The sequence below is a fragment of the Vidua chalybeata genome, chromosome 10 (assembly GCF_026979565.1).
Source record: "Vidua chalybeata isolate OUT-0048 chromosome 10, bVidCha1 merged haplotype, whole genome shotgun sequence".
In the NCBI taxonomy this organism is placed as follows: Eukaryota; Metazoa; Chordata; class Aves; order Passeriformes; family Viduidae; genus Vidua; species Vidua chalybeata.
Genome location: NC_071539.1, coordinates 8,951,423 through 8,972,034, shown reverse-complemented (window position 1 = coordinate 8,972,034; position 20,612 = coordinate 8,951,423). Strand labels below are relative to the sequence as shown.

The 20,612-nt window shown below is 45.7% G+C and overlaps 1 protein-coding gene across 1 annotated transcript; it reads left to right on the top strand.

The window, feature by feature from the left end:
• The first annotated feature begins 441 nt into the window (after nucleotides 1-441).
• On the top strand, nucleotides 442-18,720 carry EIF2B5 (eukaryotic translation initiation factor 2B subunit epsilon). Its single transcript, XM_053951325.1, has 16 exons — nucleotides 442-594; nucleotides 1,687-1,811; nucleotides 2,201-2,386; nucleotides 2,483-2,660; nucleotides 3,834-3,914; nucleotides 4,616-4,693; nucleotides 4,774-5,086; nucleotides 5,732-5,877; nucleotides 6,170-6,305; nucleotides 6,755-6,856; nucleotides 7,493-7,600; nucleotides 8,494-8,584; nucleotides 9,369-9,492; nucleotides 14,176-14,301; nucleotides 15,802-15,912; nucleotides 16,982-18,720. Exons 1-16 carry the CDS (start codon nucleotides 442-444, stop codon nucleotides 17,045-17,047), a joined length of 2,124 nt encoding a protein of 707 aa, XP_053807300.1. The 3' UTR covers nucleotides 17,048-18,720.
• The last annotated feature ends 1,892 nt before the right edge of the window (nucleotides 18,721-20,612 follow it).

Genomic DNA, 20,612 nt, shown 5'->3' with positions numbered 1-20,612 from the left:
CGTCGCTGCTAGGAAGTGTATCAGAAAACATCGCTGCTCCCAAAAGCAGACACCACCAGGGTCACAGCAAAGCACTACACACACCCCGAGGCCATCTGGGGGTGTCTGTGGGGACATTCAGGCCTCCCCCAGGCCGGGTCCCGACCGTGCCCGGCCACGGCAGGGAGCTGCGCTGCTCCACCTCCGCTCCCTGCTCGGGGGATGGCGATGAAACGCCTCTCCCCGCTCCTCAGGCCGTGCAACGGCGGATCTTCGGCACGGAGGTGACGCCAGGAGGAAGGAGACGATGGAGAGGCAAGGAGCAGCTCTCGCCCCGCTCCCGCCCCGTTCCCGCCCCGCTCCCGCCGGGACGCGCCGCCCCGCGCTGTTGTGTCCCCGCCGGGCGCCCGTTGCCGCTCCCGTCGCGAGCGGAAGCGGAAGCGGCGGCGGCCGCGTGCGGCGATGGCGGCCCGCGGCACCGCGCGGCGCGGGGCGGGCGGGGGGTCCGCCCGCGGCCCCGACCCGCAGGAGGAGCCGCCGCCGCCGCTGCAGGCCGTGCTGGTCGCCGACAGCTTCAACCGCCGCTTTTTCCCGATCTCCAAGGACCGGCCGCGGGTGAGAAATCCCCTCTGGGTGCTGCTGCCTGCGCCGCGCCGGTGCCTCCGGCGCCGCCTGTCCGGTGTGCACTGTCCCCGGGAGGCCGGGCTGGGCAGGGATCTGGCGAGAGGCCGGGCTGGGTCGGGAGGGGACGACGCTTCTCCCGCCCTCCTGCGCTCCGGCAGTTCTCGCCCGTGGGAGTTTCTGTCCCCCGCTGGAGAGGCGGCGAGGATCGATGCTGTGTCGGTGCTGACCGCTGTTCCATATGGCGTGGCGAGCTGCGCTGTGGGCTCCTCGCCTGTGGCTGGTGCAGGACTGGCAGCGGGTTTGGACAGGCTTTTTTTCTGATAAAGGAAAGAACTAACTCTTGGCCCTTGCCAGCCGTAATGCGTGAAAGAATTGGGCCAGAAAAATGGATGGGGGTAGTACTTCAATTATCCAGCTCAAAGGCTGTGTGTTAAAGGAACGTAAAAGGCTTCTGGAGGCTTTAGGTCTGAATAATTATCTCACCTCATTTGCTGATTAAGTGTTGGTGGTACTTGTAATTATACACGCGAGCTCAGGCCTGAAATGAAACAGCATCAAAAATGAATTAAGGAATGGTATGCCATCACTCAGGTGTGACTCAGTAACTCAGTTTAAAAGTGTGAGTTGAATCTCAAGTCAAGAGAGTACTTACTTCACTTTAGGTTGGGGTTTTTCCCCCTTGTTTAATTCTGGACGCTCATATTCCTGTGGCTTCATCATTCATGTCTGACAGGTTTTTCTTGAAGCAGTCAAAGCCTGAGTCAGGGAATCAGCACTTCTTTTTTTCCAGTCTCTGTCATTTATCTGAGTCTTCTTGAACAGTTTTCAGTGATAACTTCACTTTTTTATGCCTTCCTTTCTGAACTGAGGATCTGCCCCTAGAAAATTGCAAATTAGCTCTTACTGTTTAGATCAACTCCAGAAGATTTTTATAAAACCTGGTGGAACAGTTATTTGTGTTATGTTTCTGGTACTATTGATGACATTATATCCCCAGGCTGGAAGGGGCTGTTGCTGATGTTGGGGTACTGAGTGTTTGTTCAGCTATCTGTATGGTTTTTTGGTATTGATTTTTTTTTTCAGGCTCTTTTACCTATGGCAAATGTGGCCATGATTGATTATACCTTGGAGTTCCTTACAGCAACTGGAGTGGAAGAAACCTTTGTTTTCTGCTGTTGGAAGTCAGCTGAGATAAAAGAGCATTTGCAGTAAGAATTCTCTTCTTTTTAGTTTTATCATGGAAAGTATTCGTCTGCCCTCTAACAATCTTCAAAGGCCTCACTGATTCTTATGAAAATTGTAAGAGACACCCTTTCAGCAGTGACAGTAAGAGACACTCTTCCAGCATATCTCAGAAAAGACTGTCCCTGCTGTGCAGGAGGGTGGTTGTGCAGTGTGTTAAAAGGGTTGAGTGTTGTGGGACTGCTCCTCAGTTCCCCTTCTGAGTGTACCTGAGCCTGGCAATAGCAGGCTCACTGTCACAGGATGCTCCTTGCACCCCCTTATAGGTGTGGCACGCACTGGGACACTGTGTCCTAGTGTGTCTGTGGGAACAGCCTCTTTTATGGCTTCCTGATGGTTTTTTTCCTTCTTCCAGAAAATCCAAGTGGTGCCGGCACACGTCTCCCAACACGGTGCGCTTTGTCACCTCGGACCTGTACCGCTCCCTTGGTGACGTGCTGCGGGACGTGGATGCCAAGTCCCTTGTTCGTTCCGACTTCATCCTGGTCACTGGCGACGTGGTGTCCAACTTCAATATATCCAAAGCCCTGGAGGAGCACAAGTAGGTGCTGGGAGAGTGGATGCTTGCCTGGTGGGCTGAGACTGCGGTCTGTAGCTCTCTGAGGAGCGTCCTCATAGTTCTGCCCTCCTTTCTCAGGTTGCGTCGTAAGATGGAAAAGAATGTGTCGGTGATGACCATGATATTCAAGGAGTGCTCGCCTGGCCACCATGCCAGGTGCAAGGAGGATGACATTGTTATTGCTATGGACAGTGCCACAAACCGTGTCCTTCACTACCAGAGAACGCAGGGGCTGAAACGATTCCGCTTTCCTATGGTGCGTCTGGAACCTGGCAAGGAGATCCTTCTTGAGTGAGGGCTGGGACCTGTCCTAGCTGCTCCTCTAGGAGGAGCAGATGATAGGAAGTAACTTGGGGTAAACTGGCTTTTGCCCCCTTTTATCTTTATTTGAGGCTTGGTGAAATCGTGCTGGGACACACATGTTTGTGACTCATTCCAGTTTGAGCATGAGCCAGATGTTCTCAGACTTCAGGTTTTGCTGTTTATTTCCTTTCCATGATGTAAAACAAGGGAGGGAGATTATTTGTGATATCGCAGGGTCTCCTAAATTGGGGTGCATATGCCACTACCATACACAGACCATTTTTACCAAATCATTTAGGTTGGAAAAGAGCTCTGACATCAGAGAGTCCAACCTTTGATCAGCACCTTGGCAACTGGACCATAGCACATCCAGTCATTTCTTGAACACCACCAGGGGTGGGACACCAGCACCTCCCTGGGCAGTCCATTCCAGTGTTTAGCAACCCTTTCCTTTTTGAAGTGTTGCTGAGCCTGACATGGGGTGGAATTACAGCGGTGCAAGGAGTGGTACCTCCTTTTACCTGTTTGTTCACCTAGTAATGTAGTAAATGCTCTATAAATGTCTGTGGAGGCCCTTTCTCCATGAGATAGATGGACCAGTTTCTTTCTTCAACTCAGAACTAAGGCTGTGATTGTATAATCACATTGTGATTTTCATCCCCAAATCAGTAATCAGGAGATTATTTCATGTCTTCAAATGGAAGTACAAACCACTGTAGGAAACAGAAAAGGAGAAACAAAAAAAAAAAAAAAACCCAAAACCCAACAATACAAAACTGACTCACAGCTGTAAAAATTGTATTTGGATTTATCTGTGGTTTTTTTGTACAGTTGTAGCTCCCAGAGACTGAGGTAAGGAGCTTCCTGGAGGAAAGTGATTGTTGGAAGTACAGGTTGTTTCTGGGAGAGCTGCACTGTGTAGGGGCAGGGACAGTTTCTGCTGGCTGCCACTCAGCTCTTTGTGTGACTGCTAAGATTGGGTCTAGTGTAGATTGTAGATTTCTCTGATCCTCAGAACTTCAGCTAGTTTAATAATTCAGTCAATACTGCCCCTGGTTTATAGAAGGCTTTTGGGGTTCAATACTGCGTGAGGCACTCAGGTCATCTGAATTATTTCCTCTTTCAGAGTCTGTTCCAGAGCTCCATTGAGAACGTCGAGGTGCGCCATGACTTGTTGGATTGTCATATCAGCATCTGCTCTCCACAGGTGAGCTCTGCCCTTCCAAGGGTCCAAAATTCAGTCTGCACTGCTCCCTTGGCACTGCTGATGTGCAGGGTGTGTGTGGCCTGAGTACCAGGTTTGGGAAACAGAACTGGCTGAGGTGAGGGCCTGGGTGATCATGTGGTGGTGGGTGCCCCTGTGTGGAACACATGGGGGCTCAGTCTGTTTCTGGCATCCACTGCTCAAGCCCAGGAGATCTTAGAACTACATGGTGGATGCATCCAGAGACTGGCTGATTTGGCACAGAATAAAACTATTTCAGGAAATAAATGATTTCACTTTGGGTATAATAACATCTGTGGAGCAGAGGTGGTGGCTGTGCTGTGGAGAAGTGTCAGTACTTTTAAGCTGGTACCGTGTTAGGGTAACAACATTCAGGGTTATTCCAGCTAAGGCTCGCTAACATATCTTCCAGATCTGATGAAGTGTGTCTGCAGCCTTCCTTTGGGGGTTAAACTACAAAGTAAGGCTGGGAAAATTGCTCGGAAATGCTAAAGCAGTGTCTTGCCCCTTTTGAAAATCAGAATCTGTTAATGGATTCTGAAGGAGTAGTAGGGGGAGGAGATGGGAGGGTCAATATTCCTAGCAGAAGGAGTCAGAGCTTTATTCAAGGCAAGAGCATCACTTTCCTGTATTGTATAACTTGGCTCTAACTATATTATTTCCATGTACTTTATTCCTGGCAGGTGGCTGAACTGTTCACAGACAATTTTGACTACCAGACACGGGATGACTTTGTGCGTGGCCTGTTGGTGAACGAGGAGGTAAGGAGAGGGTTGTTACAAGGGAGATCCTGTTACTTTGCCTTAGAGAACCTTCTGATGTGTTCCTGCCTGTCTGCCAGGTCCTGGGGAATCAGATCCATATGCATGTAACAACAGAAGACTATGGTGCTCATATATGCAACCTGCTGATGTACGAAGCTGTGTGCTCTGACATCATCCGGCGCTGGGTTTATCCTCTCACTCCAGAGATGAACTTCACTGATGACAAGAACCAGAGTTACACCCACTCTAAACACAACATTTACCGAGGGGTGGATGTGAGCCTCGGCCACGGCAGCGTGCTGGAGGAGAACGTGCTCATCGGGCAGGGAACGGTCATTGGCAGCAACTGCTCCATCACCAACAGTGTTATTGGGCAGAACTGTAGGATAGGTGAGTGCAAGAGTTGGGGGATGTGCCAGCCGTGCCAGGCCAGGGCACACATTTGCTGGAATTCAGTTTTTAAAGTGTGTTTGGCACTGAGAGAAGGTGATAGGTGGGTATTGATTGATTGCTAATGGGTATATAGGAGAAGAGCTTGGTTTTCCAGCAGAGGAGATAGATTAAAGTTTTCAGGGTACCATAATGAAGCTGGAAAGTACTTCATGAAAATGAGTTGTTTCAGCAGCAGAGAATGCATGACCTTTACTGATCTAGAGTTACCAACCAACACCATCCTGCAAATGAGGGACATCTGTCCTCATTTTCATGAGCTGCTTCTCCTAACCTTGCTCCTTCCTAGCCTTGGCTGGATTTTCTTTTTTTTTTTGTTTTTTGTTTTTGTTTTTGTTTTTGTTTTTTTTTCCAAAACTGAGATGTCAGTTGTTACTCACAAGTCTCTTTAGAGAACAAATTTGTCTTTCAACTTTGGGTAAGAAGTGGATGTAGGCGTCTGAGGCAAATCTTCCCCTGTCGCCTAACATCCATCATGCATCAAGGGGGTTGGGAGGCAGTAAGATGCTTTTTAGCGGACTCAACAGTGTCAGAGAGCACCAGACAGCCTTCCTCAACATATTTGTACTTGGTGGTGTATAACAGGTGATAAAGTCACTTTGGATGGAGCTGTTCTGTGGGACCGAGTGCACATAGCAGATAACGTGGAGATCCATCATTCTGTTATCTGTGATGAGGCTGAAGTGAAGGAGAAAGTAAAGCTAAAGCCCCGCTGTGTCCTCTCTTCTCAGGTGAGCTGATTTATGTCTGTTCTGCTTTTTGCCTCTCCTGGCAGGTTACTCATCTTATACTGTACTCTTCCAGAACACAGGGCTGCCCCAAGCCTTTTTGCAGAGGTGGAGACTGTGCTACTGCTCCCACCTTTTTCTGCCCTTTGCTTGGCTGGGGCAGTATAGTATGGAAAGCAGCAGTGCTGATGTCTTCAGTTACACTTACTAGTGACAGCTTGTCTGGAGCTGCTGGTGGAGGTATAAGGGGGCAGTCAGAGTGTTTGTCATTGAGATGTGTTTCACATATTTTCAGGTAGTAGTAGGTCCTGGCATCACTCTCTCTGAGGGCACAGTGATCTCTCTGCACCCCCCAGATGAGGAGGAAGAGGACGATGACCAGTTCAGTGATGATTCTGGTGTGAACAAGGAGAGCAAAGTGAAACTGAAAGGTATGAGAGTCTGTGTGCACTAAAGCTATGCAGAAGGTTTTGTCTTCCATGATCTTTTGGGGTCTTTACCAGCCCCATTCCAGACACTGCAGTGCCAGGGTGGAGCTTAGTGCTGCGTTCAACCTGGAACCTGTGTTTTCATCAGGGCAAGCAAGGATACTCAGCTGTGTCCAAGGGCTTTGTCCTTGTGAAGTACTGTTGCTACAGTGTGGGTTTGTCAAGGGATCTAAACATGGTCTGCCAAATGTTGCTGCTGTAAGAAGGAGTAAGTAAGTCACTTGTCAAGGCATGTGAGAACATGAAAGCTGAAATCCATATGCATCTGCAGGAATCCCAGCTCTCCCTCGATGAAGGCTATTTAGGGGCAGTAACACGTAGGTTATACAGTCTAATTCAGGTTTGCCTGTAAGCAGATCCGCTACATCCACACCCTGCTGATTCTTTTTCAGGTTACAATAAAAAGGACGTAGGCTCAGAGGGCAGAGGCTATCTCTGGAAAGCAGATGACAAGAATGAAGAGGATGAAGAAGAGCAAAGGCAAAGCCTATGGGGTGAGGAAAAGTTTAGTGTGGTCACCTGGGGTTGAACAGACAGGCGTGTGTTGGGGAAACTGGCCAAGTGGGATGCTGGTAATTGTGTCTAGAGCAAGACCTGGGCTTTGTGAAGCAGACTGGCTACAGATAACAGCTATGTGTGGAGGGAAGGTGAGAGGTAAAAGCAGGTCATAGACCAGATTCTCTACGTGTGCTCTGTGGAAGGTGTTTGTTAGATATTTACCTTGCACTAACACACAGAGCTGTCTGTGCTGGGAATGCTGCACTATGGGATACCAGGCCCTCCCTCAGATGGGAATATGCTGGCTATTCCAGGTGCTGCTGGCTTTCTTCCTGCCAGTGGCGGTGTCTGCTGACATTGCTCCATTGTGACTCAGCAGTCTGCGCAAAACGCAGTTGCTTCTGACCGTGTCCAAGTCTGCCTGCAGACTCCCAAAAAATTCCATTATCCTAGTGCCAGCTGTAGTGTTCCCTCTGCAGCAAATCTAATCATCTGGACCTGTAAATAGAAGCTTCCTTGCAAGGACAGATAGTTGCTGACTTGGTTGGGAAGTCCCTGGGACACCTGGTTCCTCATGGCATATGATGGTTGCAGCTTTTGAGTGCTGAATGCTGCATCTTCTCCTTCCTCAGGCCCAGCTATGCACTCAGAGGAAGAGAGCGAATCTGACAGTGACCTGAGCATGGGCTCCGAGGAGCCAGACAGTCGGGCAGCTTCCCCTCAGCTGGATGACATCAAAGGTGAGATGGGCTCTGAAGAAGTACGGTAACTCTGTGGATAATGCAGTGTGTGAAGTTTGTGCTGCCTTCTCTGGGTGTATTGGAAAATCTGTGCACCTCTGTGATATGCTGTTTCCTGATCTCACTTCCTGCATTTTCTACAGAGTTCTTTAATATTCCATGTATCATTGCTGGGTTAATCCAAGGCAGTCAAGGATGAGAAACTAGCAAAGAGCCTCCATCTTTCTCATTCCTCATCACTGGACTTTTATTAAAGAGACCTCCCTGAGTTGTCTGTTTAAATGGCAGGGTCATTGCCTAATTCTAGAGACTATGGGAAGGTCCAGCAGAGTTTCTCTATATGGACAGTTTAGTATTGTAATAATTCTGGAGAAATAAATGTCCTTGTAGGAGCTGCCTCTTTTGGCAGAGATGTTTTGGTTTTCTGTTTTGTTGTGTTAAGCTTACCTGTATTTGAAAGAGGTTCAGGCCAAATTGGAAAAAACCAAAAACTTTCTCGTGTTGGAATATTGCCCCAAAGGAAATGAAACCAATACATTCTAGATTTGAATTAATACTTTCAGTTATGGGAAGATGAGGTTTGTCTGAATAGGAAAGGCTAGATTGTGAAAGTATAATAGAAACTCTGCTCTAAAAGGCTGCAGAGGTAAATAGCTTTGTACTGGTTTATGTGGATAAATAAATGACATTTAGTAGGTGCTTTCCTTTTGTTTGAATTATATCCCAATATTTATAAGTATAATTGCTGTGGGATTGTGTCAGTGTACAGAGAACAAATAAACATCTGTGTCAGAATTCTTTTTTTGTGAAGGGCATCATTCCTTCAGTAATGAGCAGTTTGAAGAATCTGTGCTTTTCCCTCATGTCTAACTGCCTGTCCTTTCTTTCATTAGTTTTCCAGAATGAGGTTCTGGGTACGTTACAAAGGGGTGAAGAAGAAAACATTTCCTGTGACAACCTGGTCCTGGAAATCAATTCCCTCAAGTGAGTTGGGGATGTCCTTAGGGATCCTCGGGGTGTCCTTAGGGCTATTGTCCCTTATGCTGAACAATTGGGATTGACAGCAGGTATGTCAAAAGAAGAGGAGAAACCACCTGAGTGCCCATTGTTAGACATTTTGTCAGTGTGGAGCATGAGAAATGCAGCTTAGACATCATGACTGAATGACAGCAGGAGTTGATGGAGAGCACCAGCTGCACCTCTAGCATCCTTGGTTGTTAGGCTTTTCCTGCCCCATCTCTGTAACAAGAGATTGAATTGCTGCTAAATAACTGTGGACTGAAGAGAAAAGACCAGTTCTTGGCACGACTGCCTGGAAGTTCATGCAGAGTCTGTTGCTCTGGGCATTGCAGCATTCAGCCAGCTGCTTGCAGCTGGGGCTGTGCTGTGGTGTGGCTTGTCCACAGTATTTTTACAGCAGCAAGTCTAGAACACATAATCAGAGTGCCTTTTATCTAGTGTTTCTCAAATCCAAACCTGTGTGCCTTCTTTTGTGCAAGAGCATTCCTACAGCACTCTGGTAAATGTGAGGGTGCTGTCCCTGCAGCAGCTTGTTCCAATTGTGATAACAGATTTTCCAGGCCTTATGCAGGGCCTGATGCAATGCAAAGTATTTTATTGTCTGAATATTTGGAAAACAAAATAAACAAATAAGAAATAGGTTGAGAATATTAAAGTCAGATTGTCTACTCTATCTCTGTGAATAGCTGCAGTCTGCAGAGATCAGACAGTCTGAAATATTGAGGGGTTTTTGCCTTTTTTGTTGTAGGTATGCATATAACATTAGCCTGAAGGAGATGATGCAGGTGCTCAGTAAAGTGATCCTGGAGTTCCCACTGCAGCAGCTGGATGCAAACCTGGACTCCCAGAACTATTTTTCAGCATTACTTCCTGTGAGTCCTGCTCCATTTGACGACTCTTTGGGCTTGTCTCCTAGTGTGTAACAGTCTTTCCGTGTGCCCTGGATAGTTCTTTCCTGAGAAATCTCTTTGTTTAAGCCTGGAGCCACTTGAACTCCTTGAGTTCATGATCCTCTTTATCTTCTGTAGAAGTAAAAATGAACTGAAACTGTTGTTCCTGTTTGACAGAGCTCAGCTGAGACTGTAGATGTGGGAGCTCTACTTCAGTACCTGTAGTTGTTTCTGTTGCCTGTGTGAGACAGTAGAAGTGCATAATTTGTGAAAGAGGAAAAGAGAAGGTCTGTTAGAGATGTCTTTACAGGCTTGCATTCCAGCAACCCAGTTCCAGTCCATCTCAAGTCCTGTCCCTGGGGCAGTGGGGAGCACTCCTCTCCCAATGGGATTCTTTCCAAGGTCTTACTTGTCTGCATACCATAATTGGTGCCAATTTTTTTTCCAGCCAAATGCAAAGGCATGATATTGTTGTCTTTGTGCAAAGATAAAGTTCTGCTTTGTTTGTAGGGAGATGGGTTGTGTAGTTGGGTGTACCAACTTTGATTTCCTGCCTTATTGCAGACAAAATAGGGTAGGATCTGTTTTAAAAATCAGGCAGTCTTCTCTTAATGTTTTTGTTCACCCAAGCTGAAGTCATTGTAGTATATTTGTCTCCTTGTTACAGTCCATTTATGTATTTGACTGCAAACTACAGATTCTGAAGATGCTCTTTCAGAATGAATAGGTCTGACACATGTTTGGGACAGACTACTTAATTTTTTTAAGGACTATTTTTTTTTTTTTTTTAGGAGATTAAGAGGAACACTAGACTTCCTCATAATCCTTTATCTGAGGAAGTGTGTGCTTTCAATTGATGGGAAAGGGTGGAAAACTAATTCTCCTTTGTGTAGGTGTAAACATGCTACTTAATTCACCCCTTGGACATGTGGAGATGCCTTTTGCAGGAAACATCCATGTAAACTGATCTGTTCTTCAGACGGCTCACTCTGTTTAAATTCTGCTTGCTTTTGTTCATTTTTCCAGACTGTTTTCTTGAATAGCGAGTCCTGTCCTAGAAAAAGAGAATTGAAGGAGGAAGACCGAAGAAAATGTTGCAGCAAGTGTTAGATTCTGAGTGAGAAGCAGTACATCTAGACAACAGCTTGTGTGGAATTGATAGTTATATAGGATGGTGGTTTTTTTTTTTTTATCCCAGCTGGGATATGGCATCTCTTGGTCTCCCAGATTAGGCTCTTACACTAGCATGAGTGGGAAAGGAGAACTTCCCTGCAGCACCCAGTCAGAAGATGTTCTAGTCTGGGATGAAGTGTATAAGTGCATGAAGTTTTGTGTAATTGCCCCAAACCCCTAGAAGCTAAAGACAGTGGTAGTACATGAAGAGTTTCTCTGGGTAACTTTGTCCATATCTTTTTCATCAAAGGAAGGCTAATGCTCATGTTTAGCAGCAGAGAAAGCAAGTCAGCTCACCTTTAGTGAGAAGTAGTAATAATCAAAGTGTGATGTTTAGAGTGGCCATGTGTCACGTCATGGGCAGGTGGCATTTGTCTAGGCAGGGAATTGTGTTCATTTATGAAGTACAAATTGCCCTTAGATTTATCAAAGAAAGCCAGGTATCAAACCAATTGACCATCATGGCAGCCAGTTTCTCCAGATTCTCCCTTGTGAAGAACAACCATGAAGTTTCTTAGAGAATCCTTCACTGTGTTCAGGATTGCTGTGCTGGCTTTCTGCACTGCACTCAGCACAGGAGCACCGTGTCCTGCTGAGCTACAGGTGTGTTCACTTGCACTCATGGTGTTTGTCACTGTTACAATAACCCAGTATTTGGGATGAGATATACCTCTAATAGATGTAGTGACCTGGCCTTCAAAGGCTTATTAAACACACATCACTGTTCTTCTGAGGCAGCAGCTTTGTGTATTTACCAGCAGTGCTCTGCAAAGATCAGTTCTTCAGGCAGAAGTTGTACAGCATCTGGAACAGTGGCTTCCCTGCAGCTTGCAATTCCCCAGTTAATAAAAAGTACACTTCATTAATTTACTAGTTCTTATTTATACTCTGCAAATCCCAAGCACAGGCTTGGTATAGGTTAGTACATAATGAACGTAGTTGCTGCTGAAGTTTGCAGCTAAAACTGCCTCAGGCAATAGCAGTTTTGGGCTGAGAGCAGCTCATGATGGAGTATTTATGGAAAAATGTTATTTTGTGTGAGATGGGGCTACCTGCATTCTGAGAGTGATGGGTATCATAAGCCCACTGAACCTTACAGACCTGTTTTATGTTTCTCACTCTCTTTTTAGCTCAACTCTGACCAAGAGATGCTGAATTAAGATGGGTTTCTTATGTAAAACCTATGGTAGAGCAGTCCCAGGCAGCTCAGGAGAGGAAATTGTGGGAATGCCATAGTTGTGATGTATGGTTTGACTTGAAACCACACTTTGTGGTCTGAAGTGCTGGCCCCTGAACATGAAGCTCTAAAGTGTTGCAGCAATTTTAGGAAACAAGCATCTGGTAAAGGATATGCCCATGGGTATTTTTTTCAGATGAAACATGGAGGCTTGACAAATAGAGGTATCCAGTCTGATGTATGTCAGGCGTCTCATTCAGCTCTTGTACAAGTTGTAAAGCAGAGAAGGTGCAGAAATAGACCTTTCCTAGAACTACAGACCTTTCCCAGAACTGGGATTCTGTAATGGTGCGCATGTGAACACACCATGGAATTGCTTATTTGGAGACCAAATGGATTTCTGCTGTCACTGAAGCCATTTATGGTGATCAGCACAGATGCTGTTGTGGTCTTACTATCCCCATTAGCACCAGTTACAGTGCAGTGCATGTTCTCAACTTGACATGGTATATTTTTTCTTCTTTCCCTTTTCCAGCAGCAGGCACACTGAATTGAGTCCTGGGGTTGTGAGTGTTTTCTGTATAAATAACCTGCTTTCAGAAACTCAGTAGCTTCTGGTTAGATTTGTGCCTGCTTATGATTTGAAGGTGTTAATAGAAAGGTATGACAAAGTGTTTTTAACCTGGAATGAACTTTCCAGTAGGATAACTTTTTTATCCAGTAGTAATACGAATGGGGAGATGGTTGTAGAGGAGGGAAGAGTGTTTAGCATTAAACATTTTGCTGTCAATATGCCACAGAACCCTCAGCTGTTTTATTGTTATACCATGATGATCAGGATCATTCTGTGCTGTTACTGTTGTTCCTTAAACCAGTCAATGTACCACTGTACAGATGAGTTTGCTTGTACTAATCCCCTTCTTTGTTTCTGCTTGAGGCATGCAAATTCCAGCATGGTTGCATAGCAGATGTGTCTGAAGTGGTGATGGAGTGCAGTTCTACAGAGTAGATGAGCACTGTTTCCTAGCTGAGGCTATCTTTGCTAGTCCACACCAGCCTGGACTATCTCCATAGCCTGGGCTGTAGCTCTGCTGTGTGTCCTGGACTTTCCCTCTCTCAGGTCTGCTGCCTGTTTACAGTTATCCTGGACAGTGTGATGCTGATTAACCCCAAATGGAGGTGACTCAAAGCATCTTCATCACACCCAAATCCCCTGTGAATTGCCAGTTTCCCTTCAAAACAGACCAGATGTGTTCTGTAAGGAGACACTGCTGAAGGCACAGCAAACCTGTGTATCTGTGCAGGCATGCCAGGGGTGTAGTTTCAGGATCACCTGCTGTTGAATTACTCCATTTAAAAAGATGTGGAACTCTGATTTAATTTCCTACGATGCTTTTGTAGGATGGTCAGGTCATGATCTAGCCAATGAAGAATTTTTGTATCTTATCCAAGTTCTGATACCTTTTAAAAATTTTATGGACAGGGATCTAAGTATTATCTCCTATCCCAGATTCAGGTCAGTCTGTGCTGCTTTGCAGAGCTCCATGCTGCATATTTCCCAGATACGTACAAGGGAAAGAGCTGTGGGGGACTCAAAAATATTGTTTGAAGAGGCAGCACTAAAATCATTAAACTTAAGACTTCAAGAAAAATAAGCCTTGGAGGTGAGAACAACTAATAGTGTAACAACTTTTTGCCCTTCATCCTTCCCACTCATTCCCTGCAGCAGGCTTCAGGATCCAAACAAGCCTCTAGGCACACAGCAAATGTGTGATTTGCACTTAGGGGCTGCTCTGACATGTTCCTGTTTTAGGGGTGGTTGTTTTTCACTGTTCACTTCTACTCAGCTGGTAATTAACTCGGCATTATCTTTTTCTATGTTTCCTTATTCGTCCTTCTGCTTTGAAGGAAAATTCCACTGAAATGTCATCTGCTCTGTGGGGGGAGGCTTGTGAGTAGCATGTAGGTATCTCTGCTTATCAGTCTGCAGTGAAGAGATTTTGTTTGAATACCAGACTCCATTGAATACATTCATTGTGATGATCTGGTATTCCATCAAGAGATGCAAAAACAAGAAAGCTAATAGACTTTCTGAAAGCTTCTGAAAGTTAGTAAAACCAGGTTCTGTCCTCACATGTGAGACTCAATATCATCTGTTTCATGGGCAGAGAGGGTCAAATACCTGAAGTAGTCAGCTGAATAGTTTCATAAAATGCTTCCCTGGGTCACTTTCTTGGTGTAACGCAGCTGAGACACGGGGCTGAGTGCACCCATCCATCTCAGCTCAGGAGCTCTTCTGTGTTTTCTCCCTGCAGCTGTTGAAGAACTGGACCCCGTTGTTTAAGAACTACATAAAACGAGCATCAGATCACTTGAATGCCTTATGTGCCATTGAGGAATTCTTCTTGGAACATGACAGTCTCTGCACATCGATAGCTAAAGTGAGTATCCTCTCCCAAATCTATTTTTGCTAGATTCATAGTGGAATGCATCCTATTTACATCATCACCTCTCTGCTTCAAGGGAGAGAATTTTGGAGTCTCGGTGGAGAGGGTGTGTAGAAAATCCATTTATAACAATTTCTTAAAAAAAAAAAATAGTTCTGTGTCTGCCTGTGCCTCTGAGGGAGCACAGCTGAGGGTGAGTATTAATTACCAGCCTGCAGCCTGTGGGGAGCTATTATTTTGCAACTTCCAACATAGATGCCCTTGCTGTGTGACGCTGGAAGAGGCAAGGCCAGACACTTGCTCTAGGAAGAGTTTCTCTTCATTTATCTCTCTGTGGTCCCTGGGATCTCACTGCTAAATGGTTTATCCTACTTTGGAGTGCAAAACACAAAAGCTGGGAATAAAAGTGCAATTTTATTCAGGCTGAGCTAGTTATGAAATTGGGAGTAAAGGGAACCTGTCATGTGGCTTATTATCTGTCTCCCTGCTTCTGAGAATTTTCATATATTCCTCCTCACCGTCCTTCACAAATATTTTGACCCTGCATTCTGTCTGCCTTATCACATGGAGAGCATTTGACTTGGATTGCAAGGCTCCTTTAGCAGCAACTCAGGAATCCCCTGTCTGTTTTGGAAGAGCTCTCCTAGAGCCTGCTTAACTCTTGATTCCTCAAGAAAGAGTAATCCTAACTTCTGCTACCAGTGCTTCTGGCTGATGGCAAAGCACTTAGGACTGGAGCCAAAAGCCTTCAGATTGGTGAGCCAAAATGTCCTTGAATTACAGCAATTGTTTGGCATGTGTCCATTGTTCTAGGGGCCTGGGTTTCCCTTAGAGGCTGGGAATTGAAGTGCCACTTTATATTCGGAGTTGGCAGCCAGCTTTGTTAGCGCTCTGCTGCAAGGAGACCGACCGCGAAGTGCCTGCTCTGCCTGAGCACAGAGGACCCTGAGAAAGCCTGATCACGTCTCACCCTCGCTCACGGGGCAGGGGCTTGAGCTGAGGAATGACCAATTGCTTTGACACCTGCCATAAGGCACTGCAGAGAGAGAGCTGGCAGGAGGAGGGGCAGAGCTGAATAGGTTCATGCTCCTCTGCACGTGTCACTGTTGAATGTGAGCCGGCATCAGTTGCCTGTTGGATCTGCTTTGGGGATGGCGTTTGGGTTGCTTTAAAAAGAGAACTTATGTCTTGAACTGATGTCCTTTGTGATCCCTGGTTGCCCACTGCTCTCAGTCATACCCAGCATCCTCAGAGCTGAAGCTGATGGGCCTTGAACTTTGACTCATTATGTGTCACAGCATCTGTCAGGAACATAAGGCTTGGTAAGAGAATCTACTGTTATTTTTAACAGTAGAAGGAAAATGAAGCAGACTGAGTGCCTTCTGGTGAAGACAGAGCTGAGAGACACAGATTACGTGCAAACTTTGTACTTGGACGTGAGCTAGTCCCAAAAGAGTTTATAGAAAGCCTGTTGCTCTTTTCTAATTGATGCAGGTGTTGATGACATTTTACCAGCTGGAAATTCTGGAAGAAGATGTAATTCTCAATTGGTTCTCTTTGCGGGACACGTCTGACAAAGGAAAGCAGCTTCGTAAAAACCAACGGGTGAGTCCCAAAGGTGTTGGGAGAGGCTGGGGTGGGGGGAGAGAGACAGACAACAGCTGCTGAAAGAAACTTCGAGTAAAGTTTGTTGTCACTGTCACCTTCTGTGGAGCAGCTGCCATCACATGGTAGGCCAAGAAACACACCAGTGCACTGAACACTAAGCAACACAGATTTGTTCTCCAGAACAGGCGTTTTTGTACATTCTGCCATAATTATCCTGTTTGGATGAGGAATGGAGGTAGTATGAGAATTGTTTCTAGTGGGATCTCTGTAGCATGAGGCCAGCACTTTCTGGAGTAGCAGCACGGCTTCTCTAAGCCAACACCCATTTGAAATGGGCTTTAGGCCAATGCCCTGTGTGCTGGCCCCATGCAATTCCTTTGAAGCTTTCATTCCTGGCTCAGCAGTCCCTTCAAATATATTTCTAAGCATTTGCTGTACTGAGTGGTTTCATTTGGCTTCTGTTGCAAGGAGCATATAAACTTCCCTCCTCCATCAGGCATAACTTTGTGCTGCAGTTTGGCTGAGCCCTGTTCCAGTCCTCCTCCCTGGATCTGGAAGAGAAGTAGAGGAAAAAAAACCATCTAAAGAACAACTTTGTTCAAGACCTTTGCAAAGTCAGCTATTAGTATAGGTCAGCAGTGCTTTTAACTGCTTGTTCAAACCCAGTTAAAATATAAAATGAGCTGCCTTTTTAATAGCAATTTCTGAGGGATGAGTTTTTTTCCCAGCAGAGTTTTCCTAACATGTCAGCTAAGGTGCAGGTGCCACCTCTTTGCCCTGAAGCTCTGAAAACCTCTCAAGCTTTTGTCTTTTTGCTGAGTGTTGGAGGGATTGTCTGACTGGAGGAATCTCCTGTGGGAATTTAATCAGTCTGCATTTGTCTGTGGCATCCCAGTTGTTTTTCACCTAATTGTCTCTCACTCCCTCAATCTACCTCCATTTCTGTTTCTTCTGGAAACACTTTCTCTTTCTTGTGCATGGTAGTGATGCTCACTCACACAGTGTATTTGTTCAGCATCTCCTAGGTGCCAGTTGTTACCCAATTACGTTTTCATTCTCTCTGCAGCTCCAGAAGTTTATCCAGTGGCTGGAGGAGGCAGAGGAGGAGTCGTCTGATGGCGACCAAGACTGACATGGTGGCTCAGCATGAGAAGAGGCTCTCACTGCCTTTCTGGGCCAAGTGGGCAGGGCAAGATCAATGCCAGTGCATGGTGTATAGATGTGGGGCCTGACATCGAAGTGACTGACAATCCCATCATTAATTCAGTTGTGTGTTCCCAACTTTGCCACTTCTCTCCCTCCCTCCCTCCCTCATTTGCACCTTGTGTTGCAACTCAGTATAAAAACTACAAGGGAAAAGCAGGAGGCGGTGATACCAAAATCCCTCTGGAGCCTGGCTATGATGTACTATAAGCTATCTTTTGGGAGGTTCTTGTTACTAATACAAAGGGAGAGAGTAGATGCAAATGCATACGATGCCCCTGTAGATCTAACCATCAGGGTTGTGGAAGAATGGTCATACTAAGCTAAGGTATTTGGAGTCATTGTTACTCTGGAGCTAAAGGAACTCCTGCTGAAGAGACACCGGCAAGGTTGGTGAGTAAGAGCACGTGGATTAGGATCTGGAGTGCAGGACTAGAATTCAGGAGTTCTCGTGCCTAAAGAAGATGCAGCTGTCTGAGGACGCCCAAGGCATTTTGCAGCCTAGAAGGCACTTCTGTGATCTTACCAAAAGGGAAAATCTCTTGCCATCTGCCATGCTAGGATCTAACACAAATTGCACAGTGGAGTTGGTAAAACCATGTGTTTCCTGTGCTGTAGAACTGGGGGTGATGTATTGCTCAGCTTCCCCACAGGGTTGGTTGATGGTGGATGGCTGTACGGATCACCATATCCTGCATGTGATCATTCTTCTGTGCCCCGAGCTTAGCAGACATGTTTTAGAAAAGTGTCTGTTTCTTAATTTTTTTATGAAAAGGGAGCAGAGGTGCCTGGCTCCTCCTGCTGTACCAACTACACTTGTGTTTTGCCCTGGGGGCATTGACTGCACCAGCTGCTTTGAGGAGAATGCAAGTTACTAAATTCTGCTCCAGTGTGAAAAGGAGCAAATGGTATTTCCTTCAGCAGCACATGGTCTGTATATCCACATGATTTCAGTTACATAAGCTTGCTTACTTCATGGCCATTTATTTATTTGAAAACTTCCCTCAGACAGCAGGGAAAGTGCTGCAAACCCACTGTGAGGCTCTGCAGCCGCAGAGCAGCTCGGCAGGCAGCAGGGAATGAGTGTGCCTCTGGCTCAGACAACATGTGGCAGCAGCAAGGCCTTTAAGAACAGCTAACTTGGAAGTGTCACTGGGCTGCATTCTGCCCTGCTCTCAAAGAACAGAGTGAAAAGGGTACCGCAGCCATCAGCTTGTGTTCATGGGTGGGGTGTTTGTTGGATGTGCTGACCTAGCTTCTGCCCCTTCAGGAGGAGCATGGAATAAATCCTTTGCAGGGGGAAATGCACTGGAGCTGCCCACTCAGGATATTTACTTGGCCGTTCCGTGGTGCCACAATTGTCAGTGAGGGAACAGCATTGGATGCTGGAGACCAGGGATACTGCCTCTAAAAAGCTGATGTTCAGGCAGGGCCATCTTGTGCACTCACACTATCAGTTGCCAGGATTGTGCATAAATGTCCTTGTTTTCTGACATTGCAAACTCAGTCTTTTAAATGTTGGGGAAATAGTTGGTATGTGAATTTTCTGTATCTGCCAATATTTAATTCAGGGAGCAAATAAAAACTATCCTGGTGTTACCAGCTTGTTTGCTTTTTTTGACTTGAAATTCTATGTCTCCAGCTTTACATGCCTGAGCAGGGCTTCATTGTGGTGTAAGTTAAATAACTCATCACTGCTTTTTCCTCAGATTTTAAGCACACGATAGCCAGGTAGGAAATCAGCACAGCATTGAATAGGTGAAAATGTTTGATGGTAACTCATGAGCCTTGTTTGCAACTAGAGAACAATTCAATAAAACTTCTGAACTTGGAATCCTAAAGTGGGTGAGGTTTGGTTTTGTACAGAATTGTGTTGCAAAGATGAACCTTAAATCCAAAGAAATCTGTTATCATTTGTCATTATGGGAATTGATGGGAATGTTGGCTGATACATCATGCATTGTGTCTTCCTGATGCTGGGAAATAAGAACTGGCAGAGGCAGCTACAGAGCCCTTAGTAAAACCACTTACAAACCAGCTGCAAGACTTAGTAATTTTAAAATCTCCTTGGACGTCTCAAATATTTTTTTTCCTTTTACAGGGTAAATATGGCTTAAGAATAAATTTAACATGTAGTGCTGTAAATGGCTCAGTTTTGCCAGAAGTTCTTGATTATTTCTGCCAAGTAACAATTCCACTTTTGTTTTTTCCACATTCCTTCCTCCTTTGCTCCAACTTTGTGGTATGAGCTGCTTTTTACCTGAGAGTTAAAATCCAAGGCGAGAATGTTGCTCTATGGCCACATCCTTCAGGCATTGGTGGTGTGTGTGGTGGGGTAGTTTTACAGATGCCAAGAATAGAGTAGCAAAAAATTTCTAAACAAATTAGAACACTTGATACTCTCCAAGGTGGAGTTCTGGCATGGTGAAGCATCCTTATGTACTGATACGTGTTGTACTTTTAAAAGGAGCATTTATTCCATTGCTGAAGTGTAGGGTGGGCTTGATGCTTTATTGTTGCTTCAGTCAAGATGTTTTTTTGGTTGGAAGACTAGAAATGCCTTTGAGAGCAATCTTGAATGTGGAATCATTGCTACCCATCTTTGAGAAATGTAACCAGTTAAGTACTTTATTTTCCTAAGACTATAATAATCAACTTATCTGCCTTCCCATCTGACAGGGAGGGAGGAATGGATGGATGGATGGATGGATGGATGGATGGATGGATGGATGGATGGATGGATGGATGGATGGAACCTGGTGTTCCTGTATCAAACCTACAACTTCAGTTAACAATAGTAACCCTTTTAAAAGAAGATAATAATTTGGGTTTGCTTAAAGGTGTAAGTGATGGAACTCAAGTACATCCACCTCTGCTTTGGGCTGTTCCAAGATGCACTAAAATGTCTGAAGCCTGTGTACTCTGTAGGGAGAAGTAATGTTATCAATGCTGCAAATTTTTAAGTTGCAATAATTGCAAAAATAAGCCAATAGGCAGTTCAGAAACTTCCTTGTGGACCTTGGAGTGCACAATCCCCTCCTGCTAATTTCTTTGGCACTGTGTTCTTAACTTCCATTCAGTGAGTCATACAGCACAAGGCCTCTGTGAGCAGTGAAACTGATCTATCATTGAGGCTATTCAGTCACTTGGCCTGTTTTAAAAGAGAAGGCAGTTGTAGCAATGAGATTTCATCTACTACTACCCTGGGGGTGTGGCACCCCTCCCCTGAGCTGCATGTGCTCCCTTGGGAGCTCAGCACTACCGAAAATTGCCCTTTTGGTAACAAAGGTGTCTGATGCTTACAATACAGGCTCCAAGGTGCACCGAGGGCTGTGCTGCGAGGTGGGTGAGACAGTGGTCCTGCCAGGGACACACTAGGATTCTCTCACATGTGCCTGCTTTTGGGGCAGGGAGGTGTTGCAAAAGGACTTTAAGATTACCTCTGTCAGGGTTGACACAGGAAGAAGCAACTTAAACTAAACTTTTCCATTCCT

Bases quoted from the DNA above. Each gene is read 5' to 3' on its own strand.
- EIF2B5 (XM_053951325.1), top strand. From the start codon at position 442: ATGGCGGCCCGCGGCACCGCGCGGCGCGGGGCGGGCGGGGGGTCCGCC. The intron at 6,306-6,754 runs GTATGAGAGTCT...ATTCTTTTTCAG, and splicing joins GAGCAAAGTGAAACTGAAAG to GTTACAATAAAAAGGACGTA. The intron at 7,601-8,493 runs GTGAGATGGGCT...TTCTTTCATTAG, and splicing joins TCAGCTGGATGACATCAAAG to TTTTCCAGAATGAGGTTCTG.